This window comes from Natrix helvetica, assembly GCF_964273705.1.
Source record: "Natrix helvetica genome assembly, chromosome: 8".
In the NCBI taxonomy this organism is placed as follows: domain Eukaryota; kingdom Metazoa; phylum Chordata; class Lepidosauria; order Squamata; family Natricidae; genus Natrix; species Natrix helvetica.
In genome coordinates, this window is record NC_138559.1 from 26,333,367 (window position 1) to 26,353,275 (window position 19,909).

Below are 19,909 nucleotides of genomic sequence, written 5' to 3' on the forward strand. Positions count from 1 at the left end.
AGTGATTCTTTTTTAATCCGAGTGAACCAAAAGGTAGGAAAAACTTCCTTTATAATATTCAGCACTTGAATGAGCTTTTTGTTAAGGAATCACGTCCCTTCAGTTGTGTCCTCGGGGTATTGTACAAGACAATATGGCAACCATAACCAGCTCAAAATTATGCCCATTTTTATTTGAGCACAACTTCAAACATACGGTGGCAGGTGTAATCTTGAATGTTTTGTCCATGCCTGCAGATACCACTTCTTTCTTTAAGCATTCTTTGAAGGCGTATTTAATGTTCAAATGGCAAAACAAGACAGGAAGCTTAAAAGAACAAGCAGCTAGAGCAGTGTTTCTCAACCTTGGCGACTTTAAGTCCTGTGGACTTCAACTCCCAGAATCTGGGAGCTGAAGTCCACAGGACTTAAAAGTCGCCAAGGTTGAGAAACACTGAGCTAGAGAAACAAGTTGGCTTTGGTTCGTAAGTGTTCCACCCCTACAGTGTTTCCCCTGCTTCTCCAAGAAAATAAGCTGAGCTTTTAAGACTACAGGAAGTTATCAGAACTGTTAAAAAATAATTTAAACCCAGCAATGATTGGAAACAATAGGTTTTTTTCTCCTTTTATTGTTTTGGTTAATGGGGAAAACAAGATACAGAGTTCATTTATTTGTTAATCCTTTACAGTTAAACTGCAGGAGAAAATAAGTCTTTAGAACAACCTTCAAATGTTAAAAGCATGTATTTAGGGGTGCATTTTATCCTGGGTTTTGCATCCCCAAAAGGCAGCAAGAATTTTACCCTTGAAACTCAAGAGAAATAAAACAGGCATGTAACCAATACACTTAATGTTAACTTGTGCAATAGGCCGAATGGGAAGTGCTGGAGAGGAAGAGAATCAAGAGAAGGGGACCATGTGCATCTCCACACCATGTCAGCTAGTGTCATTTCCCCTTGTACACAGGCATTCTGACGATCAAGACTCCTTTCTTCTTATTAAAAACGGCTGATGTTGCTTCTTCATCCACAGGCGCTGGAAGGTCCACCTGCAGTCTGTACTTTACAAGGCATTCGACCAAGACGTCATCCTGAAAAGAAGATGCAGGGAGGCATGTGAGACTCACATGGGTCTGGCTGGGCAAAAGCAGGGGAGAAGGGTGCGAATAATATGCAATTTATAGCTGCCTCACCTTAGAGACGCTCAAATTACACTCGGACACACTGCAAACACCCGGCAGTTCAATTTTCAGCTCGATTTCTCGGGGTTTCTCATCTGCGTCCTTCTTGGTGGTCATTTTATAGGCAGGTTTGGGCACCTCTGGCTTGTCTGTACTGGAAATCTCTTCAATTAGGCGCTTTTTGGAAGCTGCGGGCTTCTCTGCTGCTGGCAGAATAAGGTCCCTGCTGTCTTCGGCTGTGAGGCTTCTCAGCTGGCTGAGGGTCACTTCTTGCCAAGAAGATTTTCAGACAGAAGAGTTTAGACAAGTAAGGAGTGCATGGCTACAGAACAAAAGCATCAGTAAAATAGCAATGGCACTCAGACTTATAAACCACTTCACAGTGCTCTACAGCCCCCTCTAAACAGGAGTCAGCCTCTTGTCCCCCAACAATCTGGGTCCTCATTTTACCAACCTCTGAAGGATGGAAGGCTGAGTCAACCTTGAGCTGGTCAGAATCGAACTCTAGGCAGTGGGCAGAATTAGCCTGCAACACTGCATTCCAACCACTGCAGCAACAGGGCTCCTGCCTCTTCTCCCATTTCCATTGTTTGCAGCGATGTAGTTATGTTCCACTAAAATTGTTAACTGATGAAAGAAATCTTAGCTGCTGCAATTGTGCCCTTGATCGTATATGGGAATGCAACACATTTCTACATGGTGTGCATGCACGCTTTTCAACGCATGTCTATAGAGAAAACCATTCTCATATGTTTCAAATAAAGAGGACAGCTCTTCAGATGATACTTGCCAAGTACAATGTCTTATAGATGTCTGTAGTATTATTCACATGTCTATACTACCCTCTCATAAGGGGACAACTAGAAATCAATTCAGTAGAGAAAAATGTTTCCCAATATTAACGACAGCCAGGCAGCAAATGCCTGTTTAAAAAGGATGTTTTTCAGTGCCTTATGAAAAGCTGGTGCAAAATGCCTCCAGGAAGCCACATATTTCTATAGTGGGGGGACCATGTCCCTCTTATCAGAAGGATACAATCCTCAGAAGGTTCCCTTTAAATACATGTGTAGGATAAGCCCCCCCCCCCTGGAGTGGCACCTTGAACATTGCTCACCTTTATTGGGGTTCCTCTGGGGCACAGCCATTGGGGGCTGTTCTGTTCTCAGGCTCGCTCTCATCCTTTCAAGGCTTCCTTTCAACTTAAATTTGGCCACGCTCCAGGAATGGGACAAAGTGAGATTGAAATGCTCCTCGACGTACTTGAGTGACATGCGGATCAACTGATCTTTCTCCGGTGGGTTATCCTGGACTCGCTCAAGAACGGAGGGATTGTATGCCATGTCAAGGATGCTGCAGGTCTCTACGAGAAAAGCAAATACAGTTTATTCTCTCAAATGTATCGTGGCCTGAGTTTGCGACCAGCTGAATCATGTAAGTTTCATTCCTGGTGTCTTACTGCTGTCCATGCCCAAAATCTCTCTTGAAGGGACAAAGCAATATAATACCTCAAGTCATCTTGTAGAAGTTACTGCAGTAGGTTCAGGTTAACAGAGGTTTTGTAATAGAGATTACCTGACTTATCTGATAGCGCCTCCATTTTGCCAGTGCTCAACAGAACCGGCTCCGAGGGGGACTTGGGAGCAGGGATCCTACTCCAACGGCACAAATTTATGAACAGACAGGTTTTGCTAGGTTCCTTTGAGAAAAGCACAAAACAAAATAACACCCCAAACATTACATGATTTATTAAAACAGGCACGTTCATATAATTAACAATCGGATATTCACTTCAAGCAATGTCTCCTTTACTGCTCTTTTTGACTGAAAAGATGATGGTGCATCTGGAATATTTTTACTGTTTTACCAATGTCTGGTGCAAACAAGGAAATAGTCAAGAGTGCCCTTATCAAATGCCCTTATGAAATGTACCCACACTGCATCATTTTCAAGTCAAAGGAAGTCTATGGAGATTCTCTGTCCTCCTGGTCATGGTTGTCCCAAAGGTGCTTTTTCAAGAAGCAACTGGATTTTCTGGTTTTTCGTTGAAGACGTTTCGCTTCCCCACCATCTGGTCAGAGCTGAAGAAGCTTCTTGGATGAGAAACAAAACGTCTTTTAAAAAACAACCCAGAAAATTCATTTGCTTCTTGAATAAGCCTCTTTGGGACAAGTCAAAGGAAGGTTTGGTATTCTGCTAAGAGGAGAAAAAATATTTTGCTCTTTATGTTTCTTTGCTGTTGCTCTACTGCAGGGGTGTCAAACTCAAGGCCTGCGGGGCTGCCCTGGAAATAGTGAAGGACCAGCCTGCAGTACCTCTGCCAGCGAAAATGGAGCTCGGGAGGGCTGTGTGTGGCTCTCCTACACTCCGTTTTCGCTGGCAGAGGGCTGAAATTTGACACCCCAGTTCCATCTGGGTCACCTCGTATGTCCCCTGACATGTGTGATGTCAAGCTGGCCATGCCCAACCCCAGCCATGCCCATCCGGCTCCCTGAGGTCAAACTTAACCTGATGCAGTCCTTGGTGAAATCGAGTTTGACACCCCTGCTCTACTGAATGCTGTCATACCAAAATGCTGGTCTTCAGGCACAGACATGGCTCCGGAGGAGCATAATGGTGCTTTGCCTCCTTTAGCTGCTGCTGCATGAAGTGGCAATAACTCTTAGGGTTGTTCTCGGCCATGTCGTCCAGCATCGTCCACAGCTGAGTTGCTTTGGTCAGCATTTCCTCGGAGCTGCAAAGAGCTTCCATGGTTGTCCCTTCACGGCGAAAAGATGCTCCTGAAGAGGCCGCCCCAGGTGTAGTGAAAGTATTTCAATCCGAAGGTCTTCGGTGAGGCTGCAGGACCTCTCTTGCTGGTATTAAACCTAACTGGATAGAGACAAAAGCAGGTGTCTTTTCAGAAGTTGTAACCGTTAAAGGGTTTCTTCTTCATTGGTTTCTAACATCATTGACTAGTTTGGAGAACGGGCGAATGCCACCCCTGGCTGGCCCCCGAGTGGGGAGGGAATGGGGATTTTGCAGTATCCTTCCCCTGCCACGCCCACAGAATTTGTAGTAAAAACTTTTGAATTTCACCACTCTTGAAAACCCCAGATTGTACAGAAATGGGATCTTTATTTTTGCCCTCGGCCTCCACTATTCGTAGTGCTGGCAAGAATGCCATGAAGCAAAACACAAACAGCGTGAAAGGCAACAAATGCGGAAAAAGTGATGAAAGGACAGTCAGAGACACTTGATTTGCCTCCAAAGGGGCAGCGATGGAGGGTCTCTACTGAGGGGCTGCCCTCATAGCATATCTCTTTCCCATCCAGCCAAGATGCAATGGGACAATTTGGGGGGGGGGGGGAATGCTTCTCAGCCTTGGCAGCTCTTAAGAGGGCTGGGCTTCAACCCAGCTGGCTGGGGGATTCTGGGTGTTGAGGCCCACCCCTCTTAAAGCCGCCCAGGATGAGAAGCCCTCTTCCAGAGCCTTCAAAGGCTTCGCTTGGGCATCACTCGGGGCTCCAGGTCTGGTGCCCCCCCACTTGCCGGGGATTTTGTGCAGTCTCTGCGCCCTCCTGGCAGGGATGAGCCCGCGGGCCGCCTGTTGAAGACGGAAGGGCGGCAGCGGAAAGAAGGCACGACTGGGTGGCCTTTTCGGGGCCCTTTTCTCCGGCGTCCCCTGGGAGGCAAAGTGAGATGGGGGCGTGAGACCCGCATGGAGGAGGCTCCCTGCGTTCCCTTTACCCCAGCAGGATGGGGTTGCTCTCCCAGCGTCTCTCGGCCCTGGAGGCCAAGGCGCACGAGCGGGGGGACCACCAACCCCATCGTCCACAGCCGGAGGTGGCCCACATTACCGGCGCGATAAACCCGGCTCCTTGGGCGCCGTTGCCGGGCGGCTGCCGGTCGTCATGGCAACCCCGGAAGCGGCCCGGCCGGAAGTGGCTCCGCGGCCTTCCGCCGGCTCCCTAAGCCGCGCTGGCGGGTTCCGGGCCTGGGCCAGCCACGGTGGCGGAGCGGAGCCAGGCGCGCTGCCGTCCCGGGTCCGGCGCGGAGGGCCAAGGAAGCGGCGGCGGCTGCCACGCGGGGCCGGGGGCGGAGAGGCGGCCTCCCGTCCCCCGCTCTCGGGCGGCTCTACCGCCAACCCCGCGAGGTAGGTCAAGGCCGAAGCCCCTGAGGCCGACTCCGTCCCCCGCGGCCCCGCCAGGCTGGAAAGGATTGGCCGCAACGCCAGGCAGGGAGTCCGTCGGCTTTATCCTACTCGGCTTCCAGAGGGTCCTCCGTCACCTTCCTTTTTCTCTTTTTCTTTCTTTCTTTCTTTCTTTCTTTCTTTCTTTCTTTCTTTCTTTCTCCTCCTTTGTTTCTCTTCCCCTTTCTCTTCTTTTTATTTACTCCTTCTTCCCTCCCTTCCTCCCCTTTCTTTTCTTTTCTTCCTTTCCTTCTTCAGACTCCTACCTCTCTCACTCCTTTCCTTCCTCCCCTCCCTTACATATCTTTTCTTCTTTCCTCGGTCCCTCCTTCTATTCTGTCCTCCTTCACTTCCCACTTTCTTCCCTTCCCTTCCTTTTCTCCCTCTCTTTCTTTCTTTCTTTCTTTCTTTCTTTCTTTCTTTCTTTCTTCCCTCTCCTTCCCCATTCCTTCCTTCCTCTCCGTCTCCTTTTTCCTGTCCTTCCTCTCCTTTCTCTTCCCTATTCCTTCCTTTCTTTCTCCTCTTTCCTTCCTTCCCTTCCCCTTTTACTTGTTTCCTTCCCTCTCCTCCCTCTCCCTCTTCTCTTGTTCTTCCTCCTTCACTTTCCACTTTCCTTCCTTCCCTTTCCTTCTTCCCTCTCCTTCCTCTTCCCCTTCTTTTACTTGCTTCCTTCCCTCTCCTTCCTCTTCCTTTTCCCCATTCCTTCCTTCCTTCTCTCTTCTTTCCTTCCTCCCCTTCTCCTTTTTCCTTTCTTCCTTCTCCTTTCTCTTCCCTATTCCTTCCTTTCTTCTCTCCTCTTTCCTTGCTTCCTTCCCTCTCCTCTTTCTACCTCTCACTTCCCACTTCCCTTCCTTCCTTCCTTCCAGGGCATTTTCTTCACCTCCTGCTGGTGCGGAAAAGATGTCTCGCGTCCCCTTGGGAAAAGTCCTTCTGCGGAATGTCATTCGCCACACAGACGCCCACAACAAGGTAAGGGGCCGGTTTCCTCCCCATGGGTCCCATGAGTGGAGCAGCCTGGCTTCTACCTTTCCTCACCAGCTTTTTTTTTTTTTTTTTTGCCCACCTCAGATTCAGGAAGAGTCCGAAATGTGGAAAATACGGGAAATGGAGAAGCAGAGCCAAGAGATACACTGGGGCAGAAACGAGAGGACTCTTCTGAACAGCTCCAGGTAAGATTTTAACAAAGCGACATCACTCACAAACCGCTGGCAATGCCTGCCTGCACCCGCTTCTTGCTTGGCCCTTCTCTTGCTTCCCTTTGCGAGAGGCTTCACCCTGCCTTCTCACTCACGCTAACTTGGCTGCTCACTCTGTCCCTTAAAACAGAAGCGAGTTCTGGCCATTTGAGCCCTCAAACCTTCATGAAACAGGCAAGGGCAGAACTCCTGTTTTCCTAAAGACTGTGTAGCCTTTAGAAAACAGTAGAGCCGACTGTGGGTCAAAAGGTGACAGTCCTGCCTTAGGGAAGAATGGCAACTTTAGGAAGAAGATTTTTAGTTGGGCCAAAGTGGTGAAACTGGTCCCTTGGTTTATGCAGGATCGCTTGGGTGGGGGGTGGGGGGGAGGAATAACGCAGTGCGTCTTGTTTCTGACTCCTGCCAGAGAAGCTTTCCCCACAAAGTTTACCAGGCCGTCTCCCGTGGTCTCTGCAGCAGCCGGATGCGTAGCGATGGCTTTGATGAGGACAGCCAACAGGCCGCCTGGAGGACAAGGAATATGCCAGTTATGGCTGTGAGCATTGAAGATGACCTTCAACACACCCGGTACTGGAATAAGAAGCTCTATGAATGCGAAGCTAACATGCCGGACAGGTACTGTCACATAGGTGGGAGGTTTGCAATAATAATAATAATAATAAAAACAGGCCTTCCTTCTAGTGATTTTTCTGCATAAAGTGGCTATATGTGATCTTCACATGCTTGTTCCTTTTTTTCATTTTTTATATAGATGGGGCCACAGTGGCTACAAAGAGTTGTATCCAGAAGAATTTGATACAGACAGGTAAATCCTAAAAATAGCAAAATCCTAAATGGTTTCCTTTGGACGTTAAAATAGTCTAGACCTTAGATTTATGCCTTCTGTCTGCTCTTTTCTTTACGTGGTACTGTCGAAAACTTTTGCCTCCATACTAAATCTAATTTCCCCACTGCACTCTGGTGGAAAATTGGTTAGTTCAAATTATCCAGACTCTGGTTTATGGTTTTGTTTTTCCACTAATTTAAATTTCTGTATAGAGCAGCATGTGAGTTCATGGAAATTTCCTTCTGCACGCAAAGCTTTGCTGAATCTTCTCTTTGATTACTGGGATAGGGCAGAGAGACGTGAAATAAATGGCTTGATAAAGTTTACTTCACCTCATTTCGTCCAATAGGGTCCCCAGTTTTTAAAAAGTGAGCCTATACGAAATGTCACTATGAAACGTTAATTGGACTTAAACATTTGCGGCAGTGGTGGGATTCAAAATATTTTACTATCAGTTCTGTGGGTGTGGTGTGGTGTCGTGGGGGTGTCAGGGGAAGGATACTGCAAAATCCCCGTTTCTTCCCAATCAGCTGGGACTCGGGAGGCAGAGAATAGATGGGGGCGGGGCCAGTCAGAGGTGGTATTTGTCGGTTCTCCGAACTACTCAAAAGTTCTACTGTCGGTTCTCCAGAACTGATCAGAACCTGCTGAATGCCACCTGTGATCTGCAGTCATGGCTCAACTAAAAAGATTAGGAAAGGTTTTTAAAAAACAAAGTTGTTGCTTTTGGCCAGTTTTTTAAAACTTTCAGACAAGGTGCCCCAAACTGAAACCCTTCCTGCTTGTGTTATGTAGCGACCGGGAACCAGAAGAACGAAACTCCGTGAATGGCAAAAGGAAATCTCAGTCGGACAAGCCAAGTTCCGCGAAGCTGCACAAAAGGAAAAAGGCCAAAAAGTCACACAAGAAGAAGCAGAAAAAGAAATCTCACAAGAAGAAAAAGAAGAAGAAATGCCAGGAGCCGCTGAGCACGGCAGCGGCGGCTTCTTCCCAGGAGTCCGAGTGTTCGGAGGGTCAGCCCCCCAAGAAGAAGAAGAAGCGCCACAAGAAGGCCAAGAAGGCCTCGGAGCAGCCTCCCGCCTCGTCCTCGGATCCGGGCAGCGGCTCCAGCAAAGCCAGCAGCTGCCTCTCCAGCCACTCTGGAGACAGTGACTCAGGGGAGGCGGCCAGGAAGAGGCGGAAACGCCAGGCTTCCCTGTCCGAAAGAACGGGCGACAGGGCGCCGGAGAAGCGCAGCAAGAGGAAGAACTGGAAAGTAGCGGCTGACGAGAACTCCGAGGACAGCTCGGAGGAGGATTAGAACCCAGCTCCAGGACGGACACACACCCCTGACCTAGCTGTGCTTGGAACAAAGTTGGATTTGGTTCTGCTGGCAGGGGGCAATTTGAGTTGTCCATGGGCCAGAGAGAAAAACAAAGGCTTGGATTTCTTTTGGATGCTACGGATTCTAGCCGGACAGTCCCTCTGTCCCCTCCCTCTCACCCCCCCCCCCCCCAATTGGGATGGACCTTCCCATGGCAAAGTTCCGCTCTCGAAGGCGGCAGGAATGCTGGATGGTTAGGTCTCCCCCTTTGCCTTTGAAAATCACTTGGAGTTTAATTTTTGTTATTGGCGAAGACTTGCAGATGGATTGCAATAAAAGGACGAGGGAGAGAGGTGAGGAAGTGTTTCCCGAGCAGGTAGGCAGGCCTCGCTCTCTGCTTTGGACGTGTCCTCTCCTGTAGAGGTAAGGGGGCAGACTGGCTCGGAGTAAACCAAACAGACCCCCCTGCAGCCTTCGGGGTCGACTAAGTAGTCACCTCTTGAAGAAAAGGGAGACCACCGCCTCTCCCATACCTGGAAGAGTGCAGGTCCTCCTACCCATTCCCTTGCCCCATTGGGGGACCAGATCTTGTTCTGGCTGGCCGAGTCCTCTTCCTAAGTTATCTCTTGCTGCCCAAAGTTAATTCCAGAGAAGATGCAGTGTCTTCAGGTTCTTGTAGCTGAATTAATAGGATGAGCAACAGGGGGAGGATCTATCTTTGTGTGCGGTACCAAATTAAGAGCCGTATTATGGTTGGGTTTTCTTTCTTTCTTTTTTGGTAAAGCTCTTCATGGCTTTCTAATGCCAGTTAAGTGGCTGTGGAAGGACATTCCCAGGATACAGCCCAAATCACATCTGCCTCCTACCTCCCACCTCCCCAGGTAATGTTAACAACTGCAGTTCTGCAAGAGGGATGGGTCACCCTGGCGGAGTTCAAAGCTTCCTTAACACACCGTTCTTCCTGAAATATGGGAGAAGCCTTGAAAATTAACAAAGCAAAGAGATTTACAAAAATATGCCTTTACACACTGAGCAGGTTTGTTGAAAACTGAAGGCACTAACACAGGACAGTTCTCTATTGCTGGCCATCCCCAATTCCCCTTCACAAAGTTTTGGAAAATACTCACTTCAACCTTCTGCCAGCTTTGTATTTAACACTCCCACCCCCCCTTGGTCTCCCCGAACAAATTTGTCTAGCATTAAAACGTCTGTGGAATGACCCTGTTTTAAAATGTAGAATAATAAGCTGGGCTTTTTTGGGGGGTCCTTTGTGTACAGGGATATAAAAAGTATTTTTGGAAATAACTGTTGCTACGAGAAGCGAAGCCATTGAAATTGTTTCTATAAAAAATCAAACTTATTTTTTTATACATACAAAAACACTGGCATGAGTTGATTTAAACGGTCTGCAGAAATAAAAAGTGTTGACTTCAGCCAAAAAGAGGCCGCCTTTAACTGCATTTCTGATTTGTGGTGTGTGGGAGCAAAGGTTCATGGGTTACTCAAAGGAAATGTGTCTGATTTAGGGGAAAAAGAGAGAAAATCTAAATGATGAGGAATTCCACAGGGTGCATTTTTTCTCTCTTTACTTTTTTCAGAATATGGCATTTGACTTGTTATTCTGATTGAAAACAGCAGGTGCCTCTGCACAGCTTTACAGGATTAAAGTGCTGTTTTGTAGTCTGTTGTGTGGATTTAGTATCTGTGGTTAATTGATGGTATATTGTACAAAGCCAGACAACCAGATTTACTCACGAAACCATTCTCCATTTAATGATGGATTTCCATTTTGTACAAACATACCCCATAGTGGAATAAAATACATGTTTGATCGAACTCCCAATATTACTATAAGCTTAGATCAGAATTAGAATTAATGTGCTAAAAGAATAAAAGGAGAATAAATCACATTTTTTCTCTACTGATAATGACAGCAGCTTCCGATCCAGTCCAGATCCAATGTGATTAGACTCCTTTCATTTGATAGGTGAGTTTCTTTAACACCATCTGGGTGCATTCACTCTTATTTCTCCTGACAGGGCAGGAAAACAGTCCAGCATTGTAATAGTCCACTTGCTTGGAGTGGCCTGATTTAGTCGAGCATTTCTTCCACAAAGTCCCCTTCCTTGCCAGTCAGGAAACCGAGGACCCGTTGGCAGCCAACAGACTCTTCCCCAGGCTGACTTGGGAAGGGGGCCCTCCAGAGCCTGCCGGGGGCCGTGTCAATGGCTGCCCTTCTGCATGAGCTGCGCAAAGCGGTTGGTGACGGACAAGGTGGTGTCGATGAAGCGGTTGACGCAGTTGGCCAGGCAGGTCTCGGTCCGGGAGTCGAGCTTGGAGCCGGGCTTGTCCACGCACTTCTCCCAGCAGGCCTCCATGAAGGTGTGGACCTGGAAGGGGGAGCCAAGCGAGGGAAGGTGGTGCTTGGGGGGGAGGCTCACCTTCACCCCGATGTCAACCCCAAGACGCCCTGCCTTCCCATCCTTCCCCAAGCCCCTTAAGTCTGCCTGTCCCTCAAGTCCCCTCCATTCATCTTGCCCCAAGCTCTCCTTGCCCCCCACATCCCCCATTCTGCCCCCCCCAGCAGCTCCCGCCCCTCCCCCATCCTGCCTTCCCAGCACCTCCCGCCCCTCCCCCGTTCTGACCTCCCCGGACCTCCTGCCCCTCCCCCACTTTTGCCCCTCCCCCGCCTCGGCCTCCCCCCGCAGAGGGAAGAAGCGGACGGGAGTCTCTGCCGCCCAGCCCCGTGAGCGCACCTGGGCCGTGAGGCGCGCCCGCTGCTCCTCGGCCGCCACCAGCCGCTGCAGCTCGGCCACCTCGGCCTCCTGGCCCAGCTCGGCCGCCATGAGTGCAGAGGAAGAAGAGGAAGAGCGGCCAGGCCGGAAGGCCCCCCCGCGCTTCCGCTTCCGGTTGTTCGGCCGGTGCCCTTGTGCGGAGGGGCAAGATGGCGGCGCTGCGGCTGTGGCGGGCCGGGCAGGGGGCGCGTCCGGCGGCCGGTGAGTGGGCGGTCCGCCCGGGGCCTCCCTTCCCACGGGGCGCGGGGCCCGAGCGCCCGGCAGAAGGGCCACCTGGGCCGCCGCTGCCTCTCCCCCCGTCCCTCCCTCCCTCCCTCCGCGGCCGGGAAGCGCAGCGTCGCTCTTGAGCTGAGGGGAGGCCGGAGACACGCGTCCCGCACGTCTGAATGGCCGCAGGGGACGTGCAGGGCGACCGCGGATCGTGTCTTAAATTTAAACCGCCCCTCCCCCCCGCTTCCACAAAGGGGACGCCCGTGAGCGCCTCGTTGTGTCCCCTGGGCAGCTCCCTGGCCTCGCCCAGGAGGAGGAGACGGACACGGGTGTCCTTGGCTGGCCCAGAGGGATTGGCCTCGGTGCAGAAGCTCCCAGGGCAGACACAGCGGCAGAGGGAGGGGGGGGGGGGCACAGGTCATCAATCATAGTTGCAATCATTAATCATATAAGATAACAAGATTGGTATCTTAAGATACCAATAGGAGACGACAGCAGGAAAGATTGCCAGGAATTTGCCTGTAGTTTCTCTCCTATATATATATCCTATCATCTACCTATTTATATCTCTTATCCATCCATCCATCCATCCATCTTTTGCAAAGACAGAAAGAAAGAGACAGAAAGACCCTGACAGAGAAAGAAAGAGAGACAGAAAGAGTGAAAGAAAAGACAGAGAGAGAGACAAAGAGAAAATTCATCTCCCTCGTTTGCCTCTTCCTGGGGGCGTTTCAGGCAGTGGTTTTGCCTAACTGAAATGGGGGGGGGGGTATTTTGGGGAAGCCTTTATTGCTCTGTGTGCAATGATCTCTGTCAGACTCAATCATTGTTTTTCCAGCTCTTTTGCACCAGGTTTCCTCTCTGCAAGGCCGAGTACAAGATGGTAGGAATCCCACCCATGTAATCCTGATACAAAGTACACTGAGCCATAAACGGTGATTGCATGTGGCGCCCTTCACATTTTTTGATAGTGTAGCACAGTGTGTGCCGACCCAGCCCATTTGTTTTATGGTTTGGTGTGTTGTGCACACATAACCCAATGAGCTGTGATTAATTGGGCCTAAATATAGAAATATGGGCTTTGACATAGTCCTGAAGTCTGGTGTGTTCAGATAATACAATATAATAGCAGATTTAGAAGGGACCTTGGAGGTCTTCTAGTCCAACCCCCTGCCTAGGCAGGAAACCCTACACCACTTCAGACAAATAGTTATCCAATCTCTTCTTTAAAACGTCAAGTGTTGGAGCATTTACAAGTTCTGGAGGCAAGCAGCTCTGGTGAATTGTTCTAGCTGTCAGGAAATCTCTTCTTAGTTTTGGGTTGCTTCTCTCCTTGATTAGTTTCCACCCATTGCCTCTTGTTCTACCCTCAGGTGCCTTGGAGAATAGCTTGACTCCCTCTTCTTTGTGGCAACCCCTGAGATATTGGAAGACTGCTATCCTGTCTCCCCTAGTCCTTCTTTTAATCAAACTAGACATACCCAGTTCCTGCAACCGTTCTTCATATGTTTTAGCCTCCAGTCGCCTAATCGTCTTTCTTGTTCTTCTCTGCACTTTCTAGAGTCTCCATATCTTTTCTACATTGTGGCGACCAAAACTGAATGCAGTATTCCAAGTGTAGCCTTACCAAGGCATTATAAAGTGGTATTAACACTTCATGTGATCTTGATTCTATCCCTCTGCTGATGCAGCCTAGGACTGTGTTGGCTTTTTTGGCAGCTGCTGCACACGGCTGGCTCCTGTTTAAATGGTTGTCCACTAGGACTCCAAGATCCCTTTCACAGTTACTACTGTTGAGCAGGGTACCACTTCTACTGTACCTGTGTGTTGATTGTGTAACCTCAAGGATTCCTTTCAACACAGCAAAGGCCACATTGGCAAACAAAGTCTTAGGTGCACATTCCCATCACTTCACAATGTGTGAAGACTACATGGGGTTGGAGTGCTTCCAGAATCACTAAAAAAATTAGAATATGACGGACATCCAGTTTTATCTTATTCATCTGGGTTGCTTTCCCCCACCAATTTATAGATTGCTTCACACATTTCACATTCAAGTGATGATAGGCAGGTTGGGGGGGGATCCGTTTTTCTACACCGTGAATAGTCCTGAGTGGGCTTACAGTGCTATCAAGGCTGCTTGATGCTTATGGAAGCCATGTTTCTATTTTAAAGTATGTTTCAATACATAAGTGAGTTGCTGTTTCTTCACTGCATTAACGCTTGTTTTTTACTTCTACACTTTACAGCTCTGACAAAGGGCCTTTAAAAAATTTTTTAGCATTGTGATTGTGTATTGTTATAGTGTGTTATAAGCATTAGTGGGATCAGATCAAAATGATCTTGGAATTGGAGTGGTGGTCATACCTACAAATTCAATCATGTTACACGAAGGATGTGAAAATGTGGAGTATTAGTAGAGATTTAATGAAATTAGGCAATTTTTTATTGGAGACGGATGAGAAATTGATAAAGATAATTTATAAATACCTACTAGATGTAAAATGGAGGAAGAACAAGTCAAAAGAGACAATGGTGGTATGGACCAAAAAAATTTGGGTATAATATTGAATTGGAAAAATGGCAAAAACTGTGGGAAAGAAATAGGAAATTAAGGCTGGCCGTATCATACAAGGAGAATTTATGCAAAATGTTTTATAGATGGTATCTTCCTCTGACAAGATTAGCTAAAACGTTTAGCAACTTATCCCCGAAATGCTGGAAATCCAATCAAGTACCAGGCACATATTACCACATGTGGTGGACATATAAAAAAGCAAAGGAATTTTGATGACGGATTCAGATGTGGTTAAAAGAAATGGTTGGACAAAGTTTAGAATTTAAACCAGAATTATTTTTATTAGGAATTATAACAGAGAGGTACAATAAAGGGTCAACATATTTAATACTATACTTTATAACAGCAGTGAGAATGATATATGCCCAACAATGGAAATGTGAAAATATACCTTTAGAAAGAGAGATAATAAAGTATTGGATTGTGCAGAATCGGTTAGATTGATGTTAGAATTAAAGAAAAAGGGGAGACAGGATATCACGATATATGGAATAGATTTTATCAATGGCTGGAACTGAGAGGTGGAAGTTGGAACAGGAAATAAGCAGGATTTGTAGACCAGAAATGCGTTGTAATATGCGTAAAAATGAGTATATTGGGTAGAATAATTGTATATAATTAGTAATGTATGAGTAGTATTATTGTGGCCCAGCAACGGCCGGCTGAGCTGTTGGTGGACTCTAACAGCTCAGACTATTATGGGACTGCTCTAGAGGATGAGGAAGACTCTGGAGGGTGTTTGGAGTCAGAGCAGGAACTAGAGAGGCCTGTTGGCCACCAGGTGGCATCTGAGGCAGGGAGCAGTGAAGAGGAACAGAGGGAGGTTGTCCCTGATGTGCGTATGCGTAGAGCTGAGAGGAGAAAGGAACAGCTGTGGATAGACGTCATAGAAGGAAGTAAGGACAGGTGGCTAAGGTTATGGCCCCTCCGAAAGAGTTTATAGGTGGAGCGACGGGAGGGGAATCTTTGCAGGAAACAACAGTCCATTTTACTAGCCGTTGAGAAAGCATTCCGTAAGTCTAATTTTGGTTTCTTGAAGATAGCTTTCTAGGCTCCTAGCCAAGGGGTGGCTTTATGTAATTAGTCGTGGCAGACAGCCAAGCCTGGGTCTGCATATTCATTGGAATCATGGGACAGAACAAGTATATATGATATTTGTTCTGTATTATAGTGTGTATGGCAGAGATAATGCCAGGATGGCTGCACTGCGTCCGATATTTTAATATGAAAAAAAAAAAAGATCAATGTCGTCTTATTTACAAAATGAGATGCATCTCTTGTGCCCACAGTTGTGCTGAACAAGTATCTCTTGGCTAGACCAGTGGCTGCTTTGATTAGACCGATTGAGGCCTGTCATCATCAGCATCGTCATGAGATATGCAAATTCCACACATCTCCCAGCAGTTTGGGTAGGTCTCCCTTTAGTTCCTTTTTTGTGTGCCTGCTTTGTGTGTCATGCTTAGTCTCATGATTCATTGACCCCTGTCTCAGAGGGCGGGAAAAGGGGAACTTTCTAAGCAGCTTCACTGTTCTTTCCTGAACAATATCCCTGGAGGTTATGGATTCCATTGATTCAATGAAAAAAATTTCCCATTCTTCGTGGTGAAAAGAAGTTGTGTTCATGTTTGAGACATGGCTGTGTTCAATTGAAAAATTCAATTTTGCTGCTTGGGGTATTACAAGGTTGTAACAAGCTAAAACAAGGGAGACACAACTTTCTCTCTCTCTTGTGATGTCATTGTTTAATAATTGGACAAGCAAGTATCTAGTTTGTCCAATTCCTGTTTATAGTCAAAGTATAATAAAACCAATAAAGTTTCTTTAAGCAAAGAAAAGCAGACAAGTTTTGCTTGCCCAAGACTGGGTTCAAAAGGAGATCTTTCTTTCTAGATCTAACTTTCTTTTACTGTAAAGAAATAAAATAGCAAGTTTCTACTCCTCATGACCGTGGAAATAGGCTTGGGCCCATACAGGCGCTGTGGGCAAAAGCTTTGATATTCAGAAGGCGACCTTTCTTTGGAAGGCTGCCCGCTCCTCTTTTCTGAGCTCCAATTAGGGTCCTTTACCAAAACCTAGACCCTAGAGCAGGGGGTCAAATTCAAGGCCTGTGGGCCGTATCTGGCCTGCTGAGTGCTTACAACTGGCCCACGGAGCTGGGCTGGAAAAGGACTGGCCTGCGGTGCCTCTGGCAGCCAAAACGGATCCTCAGGGACGGACGCCTCCTGCAGTACTCTGTTGGCCAAAATGGGGCAGGGGGGGGTTGCACGAGGCCCCCTCACACCCTGTTTTGGCTGGCAGGGTGCTGCAGGAGGCATCCATCCCATCTACTCCCCACCCCCAAGGAGGAGATCTACAATGTTGATCCGTCCCTCAAAGAAATCCAGTTTGACACCCGTACCCTAGAGAGTCCCTCTTGCTGGTTCAGTTGTGCTTCTGCCAGCTGCCTGCAACCCCAAACAAGATACAGGTTGTCCTCAAGTTCCAACAGGTCGCTTAGCAACCTTTCAAAGTCACGACTGACCTGAAAAGAGGGACCGACGATCCAGATTCGAAGTTCTTGACGGTCTGGCATGTTTCTTTTTCGTGTCCCTTTTGAAGGAGGGGGAGGGGAGCTTCTTAATACGCTGCATAATATCATCAATTTTATTTGCTGTGGTTCAAGATGACCCTGAGCAGCTTCCTGCAGGATAAAACACGTACCTCCCACCCTCACCTTTCGAGGGTTTGCTCCCAGCTCTCAAGCAAGCCATTTCTCGGGCATTAAAATGCTGCATCTGTCTGCAGCTGGTTCAAAGGCCGCCTCTCTGCATTGGACCAGCGAGCGAGCAGTCAGCATCCTCCTGCTTGGACTCCTGCCAGCGGCCTATCTGTATCCTGGAGCAGCTGTGGATTACTCTCTGGCAGCAACCCTCACACTCCACGGGCACTGGTAAGTCCGTGCCACCCAAATTTGGAAAAAACAAAACCCTGATCTAAAAAAAGTAGTTGATAAGACTGAAAAGGTTTGTTTTGTTCATACTTCTGCTTAACTAAACTTCAGTAAGCCAAACACATTTTGTCTGTGGTTGTAATTATTTTCCCTTCTGCCCTACGAAACATTTCTGCCCGGTAACCTCTTGCGGCAGACAGCAAGGGCTGTGCCTGAGGAATTTGGGCACAGCCCAATTGGGAATTTCCTCCTCTGGGTAATGATGTGTATGTAAGGGGAGGAAAAAATCCCCCCAGGTCAGCCTCTTTTGGGTCCATTCAGGCTGCTCCCTGCCCCCCGAAAGCAGTGGGTAAGAATCCAGGCCTTGTAAACAGGAGTTGTTAAGAAGAAAATCTCGCAACCCAGGAGGGCTGTTGAAGTAACCTTCCGTCCTGTGCCAAGTGGGTTCCTGGAAAGGATGATGTCCTCTTTTGTGGCGAGTAAGAAACTTTTGCTCTTTTTAGGAAGTGAGAAAACGACTCAGTTGGCCTGTTGCCATGTTTTGAGGCCTGAGCCTGCCAAAAATGGGCGAAGGGCTTCAAAAACAAGTGATTTTATGTTTTTGCTCCCCCTGCCCCCTTTGTGGGTTTCCCTCCCTCGTTTCTGGAAAGCTCTTCTTTCTTTTGCAAAAGTTCCCACATTTCAGCAGGAAAAATCTTTTCCCCTACCCAGAAAAACAGACCTTTCTCTTTGGCTCCCTTTGGCCGTTTTAATTTCCTTCTCCGTGACCTGCATTGGAAGAGGGGCCTTTGGTGTCATCACGCCAGACTGTTCATCCGAGAACTTGGAGGCGGAGGGTGTCTTGCGGGCCAACAGGATTTGACCCACAGGAGGCTCAGGGCAGGCAGCCCAACCACGGACTGCTTACTCCAAGCATTTTTAACATTCATTTGGAATCCCGCTCCCTGTGGCAGAAAAAGTCTGTTTCATGGCCTGTCCTTTGGGAGAACCAAGAAAACACTGGGCTCCATTTTCTGACTCTTATCAACCCCCCCACCCCCCGCCTCAGTCATTTTCTCAAGGTTAAATGTGACCGGTTTGTCCAATATCCCTTCATAGGGCTTAGGTTTCTAGTCCCTGGTCTTCATCTTTGTGGCACTTCTCAGCATTCCTTCTCCTTCTGCCAGAATCCTCTTTACAGAGCGAAAGAACAGAAGAGGAGACAATCCCTGGGATGTGATTTAAGGACGATCCCCTCCTGGGATTTAGAAACCGTATCTGTGCTGATGCAATCCCAGATATGACTTTCTTTTAGCTGCATCACTGTTCCCTGGATTTCTGTGCCAGTTGCATCATTTCCTTCTCTTTCTCCGTTGACTGGCATCACATTTCATCATTGTTTATATTCATACTGTCTGTTGTTATAGCAGGGAAAATCCCAGCTCTTCCTTCCCCTGTCCTTGCACTAATATTTCATATATTTTGGTATTTTCACTTATTTAAATTTATTGGCTGACAACAATCTTGTTCCCCCTTCTAATATTTGCACGTTAAGCCACCTGGGTGACTTTGTGCCAGTTCTCTCTCCCCCATTTCCCCATACACACACACACCTCAGCCTAACCCCAAAATAGTGAACTGTTACAGCTCCAAACAACCCCCTTAATTGAGAGGGTGGGCTGAGTTGGGTGGAAATTGGGGTGCGGCCACATCTGGAGGGCATCTCCTCTCTTTGGAGCCAGCTTAAAGCCTCTGAGATTGGGTGAGTCATTCTCCAGGGGCTTCATATGAACTTTTCAGCCCTCCATGTAAGCAGGAAACCAAAATCAAATGAAACAAACCTTTGGGGAAGTGGGAATACATTCTTCCACATTGTGGTTTCTGGCCGCCCGCTGAGTAATTTGCAAAGCGGCTGAGTTCTAACTCGACTCAGCGCAGTTTGAAAAGCTTTGGAAGGATTTAAACATGTCGTTCAGCCAGCTTCCTGTTTGTTCCTTTCTCTCCCTTCCCTGCAGGGGCCTGGGGCAATTTCTAACTGACTATGTCCACGGAAAGACCTCCATTAAGCTGGCCAACACTGGCCTCTACCTGCTTTCGGCAGTCACCTTTGCCGGCCTCTGCTACTTCAACTACCACGACGTGGGCATCTGCAAGGCAGTGGCGATGCTGTGGAGCCTCTGATGCCTGCCCACAGAGTCCAGCCACGGTTCTCTGCTGCTTTACATGATTGAGTCTTTGCGGGTGGGCTAGAGAACAACCGAGAGCGTGCTCTGTGTGGGGCAGGATAGCTGGCGGGAAACCTCCGTGGCCACGTCCACGGCTGCTGCCATTCAGAAGACCTCTTGCTAAGGGCGAGAATTAGATCTGAACCAAGCTAGAATCAGGGCAAAAGCTTCGTATTATATTGGGAGCTTCTGCAGATGGGAGGCCCTTCCCCTCTCTAGCCGCAGGCTGAGCTCAGCATCATTTCACGTTGATATCTGGCTGTCTTGCTGCAGCGAATGGAGCATGTATGTGGCATCTTGCGCAACGCAAAAGGGAAATCTAAACACTGTACAATAAAGGATTTTTGAAACCCACAGCTGAGTGAGTCTGAAATCCAGGGTTTACCCATTCTGTGATCTCTGGAGGTGTCAGGTTTTGTGGGGCAGAATTTTAAAAGCCGCACTTCATTTTGATGATTGAGTAGTGTTGAGGGGAGGTTGGGGGGAAGTACATCCTTCATTTAAATGTATCGTCTCACATGGTTAAAAAAAGAAACAAAAGT

The 19,909-nt window shown here is 48.0% G+C and overlaps 4 protein-coding genes across 7 annotated transcripts; 2 read left to right on the forward strand and 2 right to left on the reverse strand.

Annotated features, from left to right (window-relative positions):
- Window positions 1-427: 427 nt before the first annotated feature.
- On the reverse strand, window positions 428-5,053 carry PIH1D2 (PIH1 domain containing 2). 4 transcript variants are annotated; one of them, XM_081961363.1, is made up of 6 exons: window positions 4,995-5,053; window positions 3,724-4,026; window positions 2,731-2,854; window positions 2,273-2,518; window positions 1,171-1,424; window positions 428-1,068 (listed from the first exon to the last, which is right to left on the reverse strand). In XM_081961363.1, the coding sequence occupies exons 2-6, from the start codon at window positions 3,904-3,906 to the stop codon at window positions 925-927; spliced, it is 951 nt and encodes a 316-aa protein (XP_081817489.1). In that variant the 5' UTR covers window positions 3,907-4,026; window positions 4,995-5,053; the 3' UTR covers window positions 428-924. The 4 variants fall into 4 exon arrangements, with proteins under 4 accessions (XP_081817489.1, XP_081817486.1, XP_081817488.1 ...); XM_081961360.1 differs by having other exon boundaries at window positions 429-1,068; window positions 1,171-1,427; XM_081961362.1 differs by lacking the exon at window positions 4,995-5,053 and adding an exon at window positions 4,885-4,929 and having other exon boundaries at window positions 429-1,068; window positions 1,171-1,427.
- A 107-nt stretch (window positions 5,054-5,160) lies between these two features.
- NKAPD1 (NKAP domain containing 1) lies at window positions 5,161-8,838 on the forward strand. Its single transcript, XM_081961365.1, has 6 exons — window positions 5,161-5,290; window positions 6,193-6,295; window positions 6,395-6,495; window positions 6,979-7,137; window positions 7,274-7,327; window positions 8,144-8,838. Exons 2-6 carry the CDS (start codon window positions 6,227-6,229, stop codon window positions 8,646-8,648), a joined length of 888 nt encoding a protein of 295 aa, XP_081817491.1. The 5' UTR covers window positions 5,161-5,290; window positions 6,193-6,226; the 3' UTR covers window positions 8,649-8,838.
- Window positions 8,839-9,913: 1,075 nt separating this feature from the next.
- TIMM8B (translocase of inner mitochondrial membrane 8 homolog B) lies at window positions 9,914-11,567 on the reverse strand. Its single transcript, XM_081961372.1, has 2 exons — window positions 11,408-11,567; window positions 9,914-11,041 (listed from the first exon to the last, which is right to left on the reverse strand). The coding sequence occupies exons 1-2, from the start codon at window positions 11,495-11,497 to the stop codon at window positions 10,874-10,876; spliced, it is 258 nt and encodes an 85-aa protein (XP_081817498.1). The 5' UTR covers window positions 11,498-11,567; the 3' UTR covers window positions 9,914-10,873.
- SDHD (succinate dehydrogenase complex subunit D) lies at window positions 11,521-19,721 on the forward strand. The gene is made up of 4 exons (XM_081961371.1): window positions 11,521-11,647; window positions 15,524-15,643; window positions 17,019-17,163; window positions 19,158-19,721. Exons 1-4 carry the CDS (start codon window positions 11,596-11,598, stop codon window positions 19,321-19,323), a joined length of 483 nt encoding a protein of 160 aa, XP_081817497.1. The 5' UTR covers window positions 11,521-11,595; the 3' UTR covers window positions 19,324-19,721.
- The last annotated feature ends 188 nt before the right edge of the window (window positions 19,722-19,909 follow it).

Bases quoted from the DNA above. Each gene is read 5' to 3' on its own strand.
- PIH1D2 (XM_081961360.1), bottom strand. From the start codon at position 3,906: ATGGAAGCTCTTTGCAGCTCCGAGGAAATGCTGACCAAAGCAACTCAG. The intron at 2,855-3,723 runs GTATGACAGCAT...CTTTTCTCAAAG, and splicing joins GCCTGAAGACCAGCATTTTG to GAACCTAGCAAAACCTGTCT. The intron at 2,519-2,730 runs GTAATCTCTATT...CTTTTCTCGTAG, and splicing joins GGCGCTATCAGATAAGTCAG to AGACCTGCAGCATCCTTGAC.
- NKAPD1 (XM_081961365.1), top strand. From the start codon at position 6,227: ATGTCTCGCGTCCCCTTGGGAAAAGTCCTTCTGCGGAATGTCATTCGC. The intron at 6,296-6,394 runs GTAAGGGGCCGG...TGCCCACCTCAG, and splicing joins ACACAGACGCCCACAACAAG to ATTCAGGAAGAGTCCGAAAT. The intron at 7,138-7,273 runs GTACTGTCACAT...TTTTTTATATAG, and splicing joins GAAGCTAACATGCCGGACAG to ATGGGGCCACAGTGGCTACA.
- TIMM8B (XM_081961372.1), bottom strand. From the start codon at position 11,497: ATGGCGGCCGAGCTGGGCCAGGAGGCCGAGGTGGCCGAGCTGCAGCGG. The intron at 11,042-11,407 runs GTGCGCTCACGG...TCCCCCTTCCAG, and splicing joins GGGCGCGCCTCACGGCCCAG to GTCCACACCTTCATGGAGGC.
- SDHD (XM_081961371.1), top strand. From the start codon at position 11,596: ATGGCGGCGCTGCGGCTGTGGCGGGCCGGGCAGGGGGCGCGTCCGGCG. The intron at 15,644-17,018 runs GTAGGTCTCCCT...ATCTGTCTGCAG, and splicing joins CACATCTCCCAGCAGTTTGG to CTGGTTCAAAGGCCGCCTCT. The intron at 17,164-19,157 runs GTAAGTCCGTGC...CCTTCCCTGCAG, and splicing joins CTCACACTCCACGGGCACTG to GGGCCTGGGGCAATTTCTAA.